We start from the raw sequence: 14,156 nt of genomic DNA, 5'->3' as shown, positions 1-14,156 counted from the left end.
GCCGTGTATAACCGAGTCCATGAGCGAGTTGAGCGGGAATAACGTCAGTGCCCAGTGGGGCAGTTCAGCGTGAGCTGTCGTCGAAAGAACTCGAAAGGACAGAACGGCTCCGCTCCGATCGCGGTACCACCTCGAATAATACCAGACATCAGACATCAGACGTCAGACGTCAGACTGTCAAGTTCACCAGCATCACGTGCGTACCCCGGCGCAGATTGGCCAGTGAAATAATTCCAAGCGAGGAGCAGCTGATCGACTCTTTGTTGCCATTTAAGACCGTGGGTGTCTGCGTAGAAGTGGGACTCGGAAACTTTCATGGCAGCGGTGATTCGCGTCCTCGTATCAGCGCACTCGACACTGTACCATGTGGTGTAGTGGTCTAGAGCCGTAAAGAGTGCGTCGACGTCCTGACGACGAGGAGGCGATTGCAAAACTTTCCAGTTTCGCAGGGGCGAACGATACAATATATAATATAACGTGTACACCGAGGCTGGGAACTGACACGTTCTTACGGCGAATGCGCGACGCAAAGTGAAACCTTGATGAGTACAATTGAGTGACGGATAATCGGTCATTATGTCGTCCGTATTTTCTAAATTGATCGACAAGACTTCGGAACGATATGGCATACGACAGGAGAGGCTGACCCAAGGGGTCGTGGGCCTCGTGACGACCCTTTATCTCCTGAAACTCGGATATCCTTACTTGAACCAGGTAGCGGCGCAGGCGAAAAAGAAGGCGACCAGCCTCTGCAGGGATATTTCGGACCATCGACACACCGCCAGTAATAATAACAATAACAACGTAAAGGATGACGGTAAGGCGAGAAACAATGGTGCAGCATCGGCCGGTGACGAGGCGAGCTCGTCATTACCTGCGGGTAACAAAGGCATTGGAACTGGTTTGGACCGTGAATTTTTGGCACGGTTATTGACACTGCTGAAAATTATGATACCGGGCTGGCGGACCAAGGAGGCAGCATTGCTGACGAGCGTTACGCTGGCTCTTTTGGCCAGGACGTTTCTTTCGGTTTACGTCGCTACCCTGGAAGGAAGCATAGTAAAACGCATCGTACTTCGGGACGGTTGGGGTTTCTTTTCGATGCTGATACGGTGGTTCGGCATTGCTCTACCTGCGACCTTCGTCAACTCGGCCATCCGCTACTTCGAGGGGCGTCTGGCCCTGAGTTTCAGGTAAACAGCTTAAATGGAGGTTTATTTTCTAACGATAAAAAGTGGTCGGACAACGATAATATCGGAATGCTCTTTGAACTTTGGAACTTGATCGCGGACGCGAGGATAATGAGATCGTTTTCACATTCGCTCGTGATAAAGCGAGCACAAAGCGGACTAGCTATCGCCCTATCTCCGTAACTATGACTGATCATCGTTTATCGTACTAGCTAATATCGAACGCCGTTTATCAACCGTACCGTAACGGTTGTAATTTCTGCGAAGCTAGCGTGGGCGGTTCGCGCGTAGTCTATACGCTAGTCTCTCTAATCTCCGACCAACCTTACACGTTCCTTCTTCTACAGGGGACGGCTAGTCAAACATGCGTACAATATGTACCTCAGTCAGCAGACCTACTACAGAGTCTCGGCCCTGGACTCGCGGCTTGGCGGAGCCGAGCAACGGCTGACCGACGACTTGTCCGAGTTGGCCACCTCCGTAGCTCACCTCTATACTAGTCTTACGAAACCTTTGCTCGACTGTGCACTTGTGGGCATCGCATTGGCCTCCTTCTCGGCTCGTATGGGTTCCAGAACAGTTCCAGGTACTCGGTTTCTTTCCTCCTCCCTTTCCTTTTCCGCTTCCGGCGCATTCGTTTCAGGTACTGACACGGACTTTCCTTATCCACAGGTCCGCTGTTGGCAACGGCAGTGATAGGCCTGACTGGTCAGGTTCTGCGGCTGGCATCGCCAAAGTTTGGTCAATTGGTCGCCGAGGAGGCGTCGCGACGCGGGCGTCTGCGACAGGCACACGCGAGGGTCAGCGCTCACGCCGAAGAGATCGCTTTCTACGGTGGCCAGGATGCCGAACTTCGGCATCTCAACTCCGCCTACGACTCTCTGGTCGTTCATGTTAGACGAGTGCTTAAGTTGAAACTGTGGTACGTTATGCTGGAGCAGTTCCTCATGAAGTACGTCTGGTCGGGAACGGGGCTCTTTGTCATCGCCCTGCCAGTCTTATTCCCCGTGACATCCACCTCACGGGCATCCAATGACGACAGTGAGTTACATTTTTTCATTTCAATCGCCTCGGACATTCGATGTCAAGAGTTTTCTTCGTTAACAGATTTTCTTCATCGCGACAAGTTGCTTAGTTCCGGTTCCATACGTGCGGTTACGCTCATAAAAGTCACGCGTTCCACAAGTCGTTTGTTATACAGATATTGCCGCAGCTTACTAGCGTCAGCGTTTTTCTCTTAACGCGCGGGTCGTAAAGAACCACCGTATTATTCGCAGTCTTACGTCACGAACTTAATTGACATCTTCGTTAGTTCTTGACATGGCGATGTAACGTACCGACGTACAAGCGGTATCAAAAATTAATTGAACGTAGTTTCGCACACGTGTGTACGGAAACCGGAGCAGTAATTAAAATAAGACCGTGAACGAGCAAGTCAAAATGTAATCTAGCGAAGCAGGCAACACTGAGGACCGTATGTGTAATTTATTCTGTCGTTGAAAGCGACAAATCTTTTACCTGACATTTCGCTGATGTAAAGATAACTGCGCGTCCCGGTCTCGTCCATTTTCCGACCAACATAGTAAGGAAGTGAAACGACAAACGTAAACCACCATTCACGTATGACGCAAATTAAGAATAAAAGCCGCTCCTGATTTATTCTGAGTTAATTTTTTACACCGCTCGTGACGAACGCGTTTCACAATTAAACGTTGAAAGGCACAAGTAACAGTTGAGAAATACTTCGCAGCTGGCGTGAGTGAGAGGACGCAGTACCTGACTACCTCAAAGTATCTTCTAAGCTCGGGTGCCGATGCTGTAGAGAGGCTCATGTCGTCCTATAAGGTTGTATTGCACACCTCGATCCACTCTAAAATTCCCACGATTAAACATGGTCGGTCGATTGGAACAAGTTATTAAATTTCAGGAAGCCGTGGCCCTGGCTGGTTACACGGCTCGAGTTGGCGAGATGTTGGACGTCTTCAAGGACACGGCACTTTGTAAATATCAAAAGGGAATAGTCGTCGGACAGCACAGGCCGATTACCGGAAACGACGGTATAGAAGTAACGCGACCAAGCGAAAACATTCTGCACTTTGAGGACGGAGTACCGCAAATAAGAGGTGAGCCTGGCTGGAGAACGAAAATTGTGAGAGCATGATTGGTCGTTGCGCCGTTGGCAACACAATCGTTGCAACCTTTCGTGGTCGTAATTGTTGTACAATCAGATAATTAACGCAAAGAACAACGCCACGGTATTTCCATGTAACCACGTCTCTTATTGCGGCAAACCTGATGCTTAACGACATCCTCGACTTGGTTCATAGGTATTGTTCGCGAAAGCACAGACGGAAGTATCGGACTGACGAATGTCCCCATCGTCACGCCCAACTGCGAAGTCATTGTGCCAAGTCTGACATTGCGGGTGAGTTCCACGTGACGTGAAACGTATATACGACCCGTACACCAACTTACAAATTGTATCCCTAATAATAGAGCCAGCATCTTCGAGTCGGCCTGGCATTGGCCGCCAAGAAACTCGTCGAGCCTCAGATTAGCCTGGCTGCTGACTCGAGACTGACAATTATTCAAATATAAAAGTCAAGATCAGAGGCAAGCAATACATGATCTGCACGTGTCAACCGTATCCATGTTTTAATAGTTTGATTCTTTTCCCCTCTTCACTTCCCCGTTGTCTTTTATTTTGCATATTTTTCACCTACGCAGATTCAGCCAGGCGATCACCTACTGATAACAGGACCAAACGGGTGCGGCAAGAGTTCGCTGTTCAGGATCGTTTCCGGTCTTTGGCCCGTTTACGGTGGGGAATTGACCCGCCCCAAGGAGACCGGAGAGTTCACTTATGCTGGTGTGAGACCGACGCTTTTCTACATCCCTCAGCGGCCGTACATGACCGTCGGGACCCTGAGGGACCAGATAATATACCCCTCCGATTCAACGAAGGGCAAATACACCGACGAAGAGCTTCTCCACCTCCTGGATCTCGTCGATCTGCGAAGTCTCGCCGAGCGAGAGGCCGAAGGGCTCAGTTCTCGGAACGATTGGGACTCGACGCTCTCCGGCGGAGAGAAACAGCGGCTGGCAATGGCTAGATTGTTCTTCCACGCACCGAGGTACGCCCTCCTGGACGAATGCACTAGCGCCGTTAGTCTCGAGGCTGAGGGGACCATCTACGAGGCGGCAAAACGTATGGGGATCACCTTGCTGACGGTCACTCACCGAGTCGCCTCCCTGTCCAAATTCCACAAGCTTATACTCCGCTTCGACGGCGAGGGTGGCTGGGATCTTGGACCTTTGAACCAGAGCGACGTTCAGGTCAAGGTAGCGAATCACGACCAAGACATGGACAAGGAAGAACCTCACCACCATCACAGACTGCAGGTTATTCACAAGAATTAATTTAATCGCGATTTGATTGGTGATGAAAAAAAAAGAGAGGATAGAAATCGATTTGTTGCTAATAGATGCTAAGGGGAAGTTGACCTAAAACTCATTCAGTTTCGTTGAAACTTGTCAAACTGCTTTTACTCTGTACTATTGATAGTGAGAATGCTTGTCGGATTATGCGACACCAATCATTCCTTAAACAAGTAACATAGCTCCCGGTGCCGCGGTGTTTGTAATTATGACGAAAACCACACTCGAAATATTAGACTCAAGCGGGAAAAGGAAGAGGTATTTTTAATGGACAGATAAGCAAGTTACTACGATTACCAGTGATTTATAGTATAACAAAAGTTGAATATTATCCAGAAATGTGCCATTTTTAGTTTTTGTTGTTAAACAGAAAGACGCGTAAATCTATTAATTTAAAATGAGTTAAAGTGAACAGAATATAAAATGCGATTTAGTGGGAATTAGTAAATTTTACGTACATATTTACATGCCATTTCCAACATTGCCATGGCTACACAAAAATTTATTATTATGTATTCTATGTTATATTCTATTCTTTTTTCGCGGAATCAGGATGAACAATTAGGAACAATGATCATTTGCGGACGTATTGAGCCCTACTTTTCGTTGACGCGATGATATTCGGGAGACACTTTCCATATTCAACTTTCGTCGGTGTTTTATCCGGAATTATGCAGGCAAACAGTTTTTTCTATCCTTGCATATGCAAAGCTAGCGGCAGTTTAAACTTTTTTCGGCGTGCTAGATGTTTAGAGGCAGTTGCACATAATACGCTTACACTAGCCCTCATTATTTCCCAGCCACATATCGGCATGACCCCTTGGGCGAAATTATACCAAAAATTAGATTCAATTCGTCGAAAAAATATCAGTTCTGTTTTGGAATGCTTGAGTAATTTTAGAGTATCTTTAGATACTATCAGTACCTTGTTGTCTTTTCGCGCACTAATATATGTGATAAAAATACGTTTGTGACAAAATGATACCACGTCACGTTTATAACCAAATTGTATACTCACCTGTTTCTTTTGTAGGAACTACGTGACATGCTTGCCAAGGACCCAGTGGGCATCAGCTAGAACTGCATTTGGTTCAAAACAGATACTTACACAGAAAACAAAACAACTAGCAGCTGTACGAAGAAACGACTAATTTTCTTTTAACCGGAATACAGTGAGAATGCGCCGTGAACACTGAAAAACGAAACCGAACCGTGCGAACGGTCGAAACCAGTCAAACGAGAGCTACATTGCTCTTGTGCCCCAAATCAGTGCTTTTGTTTCATTGGGTTGTTTTTGTTTCTTTCGTCAGATCCATTTTCTTTTTCTGATAAAAAGTAGAAAAAGATATTTGTGTTGAACATGGTTGGAATAAGCAAAAGTGTGACTCACTGTGACGTGGTGATGAGTATTATAAGATTATATTCGTCATTATTCTTCCACATTGCGGAGTACATATTTTTTTTTCCCTTACAAGTGATGGATATGACTGCATACCGGTTTCAAAAAAACCGGAAAATACCTACTGTCGAGTTTTCATCACTAAGCAACCCGTAGCGATCGAACTTGGGCTTCAATGAATTGAATGAATCAGGGTATGATTTTCCTCTATTTTCGATTAATTGTAAGTAGATAATTTTGCACTATATAATATTCTCATACGTGATGAATGATTTAGAAACTCGGCGCGACTTCTATTATTCGATGCTAGTAGCTGCGAAGTTTACACTAAAAAGTAATTCGCGCGTCCAGGTTTTAATGTTACCATACTTTGGATCGCGGTTAATCCGCGTGTTATACTTATTCAAGGTGTGTAAAAAGCGGCAAGGAAGACGTTAATAATCACTGTTCAGCTTTACATATATACTACGATAAGTGTAATTTTAATATCCAAATATATTAATCGTGACAGAGAAGGGGGGAGGGGGGCGAGCTCCGCCGTACAACCAGGTATGACTTCTTGTCTTTCGTGCTGACAAGCATAAATTGCAGATTGTAGGATCAAGACAACGGTGTGGATCATACAGCATCAAACCACGCATACGGAATGCATACATGCTTGTGACCAATTTGCATTACAGAGATAGCCAGTGCCTCGTGGCATCTGTGAGTGTAATTAGGAATAATTTTATACCCGAGCGACGAGTATAAGATAGCAACGCATAAAGTCCTTGTTATATACCTGAATGTGGTGGGGTAAAAAAAAAATTGAGGATTGTAAATATACGTAAATTTGATCATCGGAATGATACCACTGTAATTACTTTATAAACTTTTTCTTCTACTAATTTATGATTAAATCTTCTCGCGTGTGAACTACAAACATGTGATATACCTAGTTTTGTACAATAATCACAAACTTCAACAAATATATTTAGTTTATAAATTAAATAAAACTATTTTTAAATATAGTTTGTACACACTGCTTTATTTACGAGACACATTTTCAATATGAGGAATAAAGATGAATCCATATTGCTATTTATATACGCGATCACAATTGTCAACATTATTTCCTCAACTTTCTTAATAAATTCAGCCAGCTGGGAGGAATATTTTAATTCGAGTTGGAGTTCAAAAATGACTAGTTACAAATCGAATGATTAGTATTTGTACTTGATCTCGAACGGTTTGACAACCTCTGCAGAAGCCGTGAATTACATTCGATAATGAGGTATTGAGAAACTGCTACACCCATGCTTACGTTATTATTGAGAATCTATGCTTATTCGATAAAAACTAGGAAGGAGCGATGGTTAAGTAAGTAAGATATAAACTTGCTCAAATAACTTATCCCTTGATAGCAAAGTAGACCATAGACAGAACTTAACGTGAAAGTATTTTGGCGTATAATTAAACATTGTCTACAGTGGAAGTAGCTTTCCATCTTCCAATGAAAATCTTGAATTTAGGGTTCAGCGTATAATGTTGTTTGTAAATTTTTGTGCGATATCAGTCTCCATGAAACTTCAATAATTTGATAACATTATATCTTAACCTGACTTGAGCACGGAGAAAAGTGCATCGCGTCAATGACTTTTAGAACTTGTCGGTATAATTGGGATGCAAGAAATATTCAGTAGATTACGGTAATAATTATTAATTATATTTAGTCACGCCATGTAGTAGTAATGCAGAATTTACTACACCCCTTTGATTTTCGGTTCACGAATCAAAATACACTGACCAACCGTTAAAGATTCGAGATTGCTTTCGAGGTATTTTTACAGGTCGAAGAGATAGATTCAATTTATATCGAAATAGAATGTTTATTAAATTATCAGCGTAATGAAGATGTAGTCACACCGGTGAAAGGCAGTTAAGTCAATTCAGTATGCGTAAGTGTGAGTATGTGTAAGATTGTCCGTAAATATTTCAATTAGGTACACTGACTCATAGCAACGATTTACTCAATCCTGACTGCTATCCAATATCCATTACAGCCACATAACCGCACAGGCATGATGGTAATATAATTACAGTCTTCTCATCACTGCGGTCGAGTCAATAAACAACAAGGAACGAAGTTAATGTATTGACTTGATGGGTTTTAACAAAATATCATAATTGCGGCCAATCACGGATTCACCACATTCAAAAATATGCAACGGCACGCTAACGCGGCTATAACGATGTGAACCATGCATCCATCAAATTTCAAAGTATGCGCATCTCGACTATCGATCACGTGGCAAGATCGTGCCGTGGTCGACATTCTCACATAGGTACATAGGTACGTGATTCATACCATTTGCCGGTTGGGACATAATGAAACTAAATTGCATGTACAACTTAGCGGCGCATGACGATGTATGTACATGCAGTATGCTGCGACGCATTCGCATCGAAAGAGTTGAAACGCATGTTCAATATACACTCGAAATGAAATAAGTTGACATCGAGAAAAAAGCGCGCCTCCAAACAGCGAACAGTCCCATTGATCATAAATGAATTGTTCCTGGATCAACGACGGTTATTATATTGCGTCTAATTTTGAAGTCCGACTTGAGTCGTACGAACGTTGACGGATCGCGGAGACATCTGACTGTTTCCCGGACGATAGTTTCCGGAACCAAGAAGCTCTACCAAACTTTCACCGCGCTGTCCAAAGTATCGCTGATAGTCCGGTGCTTTGCGAAGACCCGCATCAGGATCGAACTCAATCCGCCACACAGCCTCTTGGTGCCAAGGAGCAGGCGCAGGTCCAAGCACGAAGTTTCTCACCGTTGCGACTCCTTTCCTCCATAATTCGGTCACGTACGGGTTGCCCTCGGCCACTTTTGACGAGCCGATAAACACCTGAGTTCACCAATGGGATTAATCCTCGGCAAAACTTCACCAGGGTCAACAACAGCGGGGAAAATGAACTCTAAAGTAAGGCAGACTTGAACCGAGACCTCTTCCACTTTCGGGTAAATTCACGTCTCGGTACCGCAAAGCGTGGGAAAATGAGTAATGCTCACCGCGACGATCAAGATTCCCGCTTGGAGTTTCATCGCTGATGTACCGAAGCCCTCGGAGACGGTTGGCTGGGTGCTCGTCGAGTGTAAATCGAAGAGTGCGAAGAATGCGAGCGATCGGTCTTTATCGCTTTCATTCCGATCGGAAGAGGTCAGAATTTCGTAATTTGGTTCATTGTTGATCAATATTCAATTGGCGAACGTCGGGACGCGTGTCGTCAGTGTCGTAATCGGGCCGTTTGGGCACAGCCGCACTTGAGAAGGGTGAGGCATCGATTTCAGCCGACCACTGCAGTACCCCAACACTGTTTTCCAACCTTTCTCTTTCGCTGGTGGGCTAACATCGTCGGCATTACCGAAGACGGTATGTTTTAGTCGTTTGATATTCCTCGGACAACTCGGAGTGCTTTCGTAACAGCCGACACGGTGCTTTCTAGTTTCGTTGATACGTGCAGCCGATCGACGATATGGGCGTGAAATTGTTCCTGGTAAGACAATGATAATACCTCGACCGCGCTGTTGAACCGTAATTTCGCACCCGACGGAGGCCGCGAACTCCTCTCTTCCGGTCGTTCCACTCATGGAAGGCGAAGGTCCCTCGCCTTTCGTGCGAAGGTCTCTCTGGCCCAGCAATGGCCCCTCACCGCAGGCCTCGATTCTTAGAGTTCGCGATTAGATCGTTTTATTCGTTCAATTTGCCTATGCAGCGTAACATGAAAGGATGCTAATTGTTTACAGATGATGATGATGTTAGTCGGTGGATATTCGGTTCAGGGAGCTTCGGTTCTGGGTATTATTCACGACCTTCTGCAGGATAATGTCGCTGGAAGACCAGTTATCCACGAGGTAAGCCATTATCATGTTGCACCGATCAACTTTCTCATGAACTTTCAGAGGGGTGAAGGATCCACTTACTGTGTGTAAATTGAACCCTTTCCAACGTAACGACGTTTCTGTTCTCAGCGGAACGTTCAATGAATTGTTGGTCGTTGAAAATGACGAACGATCAAATATTGATGAGAAAATTCCGAAGAGTCTGCACGTTCGGAATACCCAAAGTGTGGCTTATCGTTATTTTAAACTCATGACGTAACGGGAATTACTGGGTTCATCGTACACTTGATACTGTTTCCGGGATCACAGATTATAATTATGTACTTCATAATTCATCTGGCGACGGCGAGTTGGTCAATAAAAATACTGCCCCATGCAGTGCCGGTGAAAAAAATATAAATCTAAACTCTCGGAATTAGTTATTCAAGACCTTATTATAACCGTCTCCGTGTCACGATTTCCGCCACTGATTGCATAACGCAGATACAGTGACACAAAAAACAAACAAGTTTTCCTTATATTATTTTAATTTTGTTCACGTTTTTACCTACTCTTAAACCGGTATAACCAGGATCGCGGAGTTACTTCTATATAATTACACCACGGTGATAATTAAAGGCTGTTTTTATCACTGGTTCTGAATGATGTATAGCGTAAAAAAAAAAAATAATAATAACCCGAGTTGTGCGCTTTGTAATTGTGCCAATAAAATTGTAAGACAAAAAGTTAACAGGTAATAAAAGTAATTTTCCCCCTGCTGCCCCAAGGCCATGGATCAACCTCAAAGCTATATTCACAGGAGAGAATTTCTCTTTACTTATGCGCCCGCAGCAGGTTACGCATTGATTAGAATAAACATTACAATATATGCCTCGTGTAATAATCCTCGTAATTATTCACGCAGAAAAGCGATTGGGACTTTGACCCGGACGTTGGAAAATTGAGGAGAGTCCAATTCGAGGCTATCAATGGACCGCAAGGCCGTGACCTGATCGACAGGCTGGGATACGGGATCGGTGCCCATGGAGTAACACCAAAAACCACCGTCGTTAAACAGCCCGCGGTGATTCTAGCCAATTGGGATGCGTCCACGCCTGGGAGTTACTAGACACGGCGCTGATTTCGGCGCTTGTTGCTAAATCCCGAGAGATGGACACTTTACGAAAGCTCTAGTAGTTGGTACTTGAGAGAAGCGCTAGCCAATTGTCAACAAGATGTAGGTTTACATACAATATATCTCAAGTTTCGATTTTAACTCACGTGTACCGGATGATGAACAATTTAAGCGTGGAACTGATGTGATATTTTTTTTTTTTTTTTTATAATTCTGTCTTTTTGGTGTTATAAAAACTGGATATTATTCAAGGTCAATGAATTTTATATTTGATCAGTCGTGCATTGGATAAAAAAAATCGCTATATTGGATCGTAATTGAAATGACGATAATTTGTTCTTTTTTCTTGGACGTAAAATTGTCAGGAAACACCCGTTTATTCGTGTGGGATAGATTGCATGGAAATAAAAAAAATTTTAGTTAATAAATAGAAACATTTTGGATTTATAATAAATTGGTATGCAACGATTACATTTTTACCATATAAGTTTTGTATAAAATATGTATATCATTTACAGAGAATAAATTGATTTTAAAATAACGTGTGTAGTTACATAATTGTTTTAAATTGGTCTTAGTGTAATTCATTACAGAACGGATCGTCGTTTAATTGCACGAAAATGGAGAAAACTAGTCTGTGGTGGATATCGGGTTTCGTGAAAGTTATAAATTTATGAAAATCACGATGAACCATAATGTCTTAGTGGAAAAAAAAAATATTTAATGAAAAAGCAAGCGATCGCTAAATTCTTGCGGACTTGAGGTTATTCTCCTTACCACGTTTCATCTTTTTGCTGTCGTAGGTACACGCATAAAATTAGCTAGCGAAACGTCCCAATTGGTATTCGTCCCAGTTGCGACAAAAATTACTTTTAGCGTAACAGCCGTCATTCTGGATTGCAAGTAAAGAGTGCTCGAAACGTGTAGATCTAACACTCAATCGTTCACTGTGAATCACCTATTATAATTGCGAATTCGCATCGTACAATGGCTCGATCATCATACGTCGCATATACGTTCACGCTTTTTCTCAATTTCAAAGTGCCATTTATCAGGGTAGTTTATTCACGGTTATAATAGTTGAAACACCTTTTTTTCTACATCTGCAAAGTCTGCACTTATTGTCAACCGTGGAATAAAAGCGCCAAAATGAAGAGTAAACTTGAACTTGTAATGGTATAATGCCTCTAGTCGCGCAAAACTAGAAAAGAGAAAAGAAAAAACATCGGAATTAGCGCGACGAAGATTTTAGTACCAAAAAATGATCTCACGTTCCACGACTGGCTTCATGAATAACCAACGAATAAAAAAATTACTGGCATGGGCCTGGAGCGTAGTCTGAAGGCTAAGACTATATCGAATGCGGAAGTGTTGCTGCGAAACTGTCAATTAGCCATAATTCCTAGGGCTTACTATTAGCACGTGGATTGTGATTAGGAAAAATGAAAAAAGGCTCGATTAATCGCGCCGTCCACACAACTGGTAGTCATGTGCGGCGATCGTTTGCAGATCGTGATCGGATGGTTTTGGAATGAAAAGCAAATCCAAGAGTTGCTTAATTATGCGACACATGATAGCTCCGGAATTTGGGCCCAGCAGGGAAACGTGCAATTTGACATGAAACCAGCTTATACGTAGTTAGGTTAGAAGCTACTCTCACCATCCCCACCGACATCCTTTCGAACCCTACCAAACCGGCCATCCACGGTTAAAGGAACTTTCACTCTTTACCAGTAAGAGCGTCGTTCAGCCTGTCCTACGGCATTTCTCACAATTGTCTGTTAGTTCTCGATAAGCTAAGCTTGAGCGAAGTTTTCGTCTATAACGTTAATATAATTTCGTTGCAGCAGAACCACGCTGGGTGTACGAAATGACGAGATTTCTATCCGTAAGTGCTGCGTCAATGTGACATTCGATACAGTCGTTAAATAAAAAATTGTGCCTAGATTCCGTTGAATTTAATCGTAAGTAAGTAATACCGATCATGTCTCCTCCGCAGTGGATCGTGCTGCTCTTTGCGCTGATTGCCGTCTGTGGAATTGGTGAAATTTTAGCTACTATACCGCAGCCGAAGGCACCAAATTTCCAATACTTCGAAAGGTGAGTACCCCCTCCACATAACGCTTTCATTTTCTTGGTTGATTTCATACGCAGCGCAAATTATTATCAGAGTTTAGCCTTGTAAAAATTCCGAAAGTCAAATATCACTTTGTTTTAATTATCAGGCCGAAGTACCGTTATCCGTACTACGACGAGAACGGCCGAGGGAGACTTCTGTATGGGTACGGCGGACCAGAACTTTACCAATACAAAACTTACAGTGCTCTCGAAGGAATACACTAGCACAACTAACCACATGTAGCTGGAGAAGATCCACTAACTGACCAACCGAGCTGTCACGTCGGTAAAACAGTACCGATCTACAGATAGTATTTATTTTTTTTCACATCCCGACTCCAAATGATGGGAGGATTCTCAAAATTATCGTGTACCAAACAATCTAATGTATCATAGGTGTGAAATAAATTTGTTTTCATTAACTCTGGTGATAGATTTTTACTCGTTTCATGATCTCTGTTTTCACCTGCTAAAGGATGCAACAGTTTTATTTATTTGTTTGTTTTGTTTCCGTTAAATCGACATATTTAATTTGAGTTAAGGTTTTTATTGCAAAGACGAATGGCAAGTTCCGTGAAAAATTGGGTAAGCCGTAGCTTTGGAATTTTAAATGTGCTTGTTTCATTGTATGTATATAATCCATGCCCATACATGTACATAGATGGCCGCGCGTTACGTGAGCAATACGCACTGTATCGGGTTTCCATTCTTTGCTAGAGCGTGATGAATAAAGGATTGCATTTGACATTTGTGTCACGAACGTATTGGCGGAAGTATCGGTTAAAGAATCAACTTCCTGTTTATGGAACATCGAGTAATTGCGTTTTACTTGCGTAAACAGCGCTGCGTCGCCACAGTGACTTTTATTCTACCCTGCATTGACGCGTAGGTTCATTGCAAAGTGTGGGGGAAACATTTTTTTTCCGACGAAGCGACTGCGGTGAAAAATTTCACCTCGGTCAAGCCTTGCAACGCCAGCTTTATCGGATTTGAAATGTTAAAAT

General features: G+C 43.2%; 3 protein-coding genes and 1 long non-coding RNA gene across 4 annotated transcripts; 3 read left to right on the top strand and 1 right to left on the bottom strand.

The window, feature by feature from the left end:
• The first annotated feature begins 62 nt into the window (after window positions 1-62).
• Window positions 63-7,037, top strand: LOC124296754 (ATP-binding cassette sub-family D member). Its single transcript, XM_046747091.1, has 8 exons — window positions 63-1,193; window positions 1,538-1,776; window positions 1,863-2,231; window positions 2,941-3,035; window positions 3,118-3,313; window positions 3,518-3,615; window positions 3,918-4,592; window positions 5,662-7,037. Exons 1-8 carry the CDS (start codon window positions 577-579, stop codon window positions 5,704-5,706), a joined length of 2,334 nt encoding a protein of 777 aa, XP_046603047.1. The 5' UTR covers window positions 63-576; the 3' UTR covers window positions 5,707-7,037.
• On the bottom strand, window positions 7,036-9,638 carry LOC124296771 (uncharacterized). The gene is made up of 2 exons (XR_006906454.1): window positions 9,090-9,638; window positions 7,036-8,925 (listed from the first exon to the last, which is right to left on the bottom strand). It is a non-coding gene; the product is annotated as an uncharacterized LOC124296771 (long non-coding RNA).
• On the top strand, window positions 8,862-11,553 carry LOC124296767 (uncharacterized). Its single transcript, XM_046747110.1, has 3 exons — window positions 8,862-9,000; window positions 9,825-9,932; window positions 10,825-11,553. The coding sequence occupies exons 1-3, from the start codon at window positions 8,938-8,940 to the stop codon at window positions 11,026-11,028; spliced, it is 375 nt and encodes a 124-aa protein (XP_046603066.1). The 5' UTR covers window positions 8,862-8,937; the 3' UTR covers window positions 11,029-11,553.
• Window positions 11,554-12,768: 1,215 nt separating this feature from the next.
• Window positions 12,769-13,574, top strand: LOC124296769 (uncharacterized). Its single transcript, XM_046747113.1, has 3 exons — window positions 12,769-12,922; window positions 13,034-13,134; window positions 13,260-13,574. Exons 1-3 carry the CDS (start codon window positions 12,905-12,907, stop codon window positions 13,375-13,377), a joined length of 237 nt encoding a protein of 78 aa, XP_046603069.1. The 5' UTR covers window positions 12,769-12,904; the 3' UTR covers window positions 13,378-13,574.
• The last annotated feature ends 582 nt before the right edge of the window (window positions 13,575-14,156 follow it).

This window comes from Neodiprion virginianus, chromosome 1 (genome assembly GCF_021901495.1).
Source record: "Neodiprion virginianus isolate iyNeoVirg1 chromosome 1, iyNeoVirg1.1, whole genome shotgun sequence".
NCBI classification, from domain to species: Eukaryota; Metazoa; Arthropoda; class Insecta; order Hymenoptera; family Diprionidae; genus Neodiprion; species Neodiprion virginianus.
This window is presented reverse-complemented; position numbering and strand designations above follow the sequence as displayed.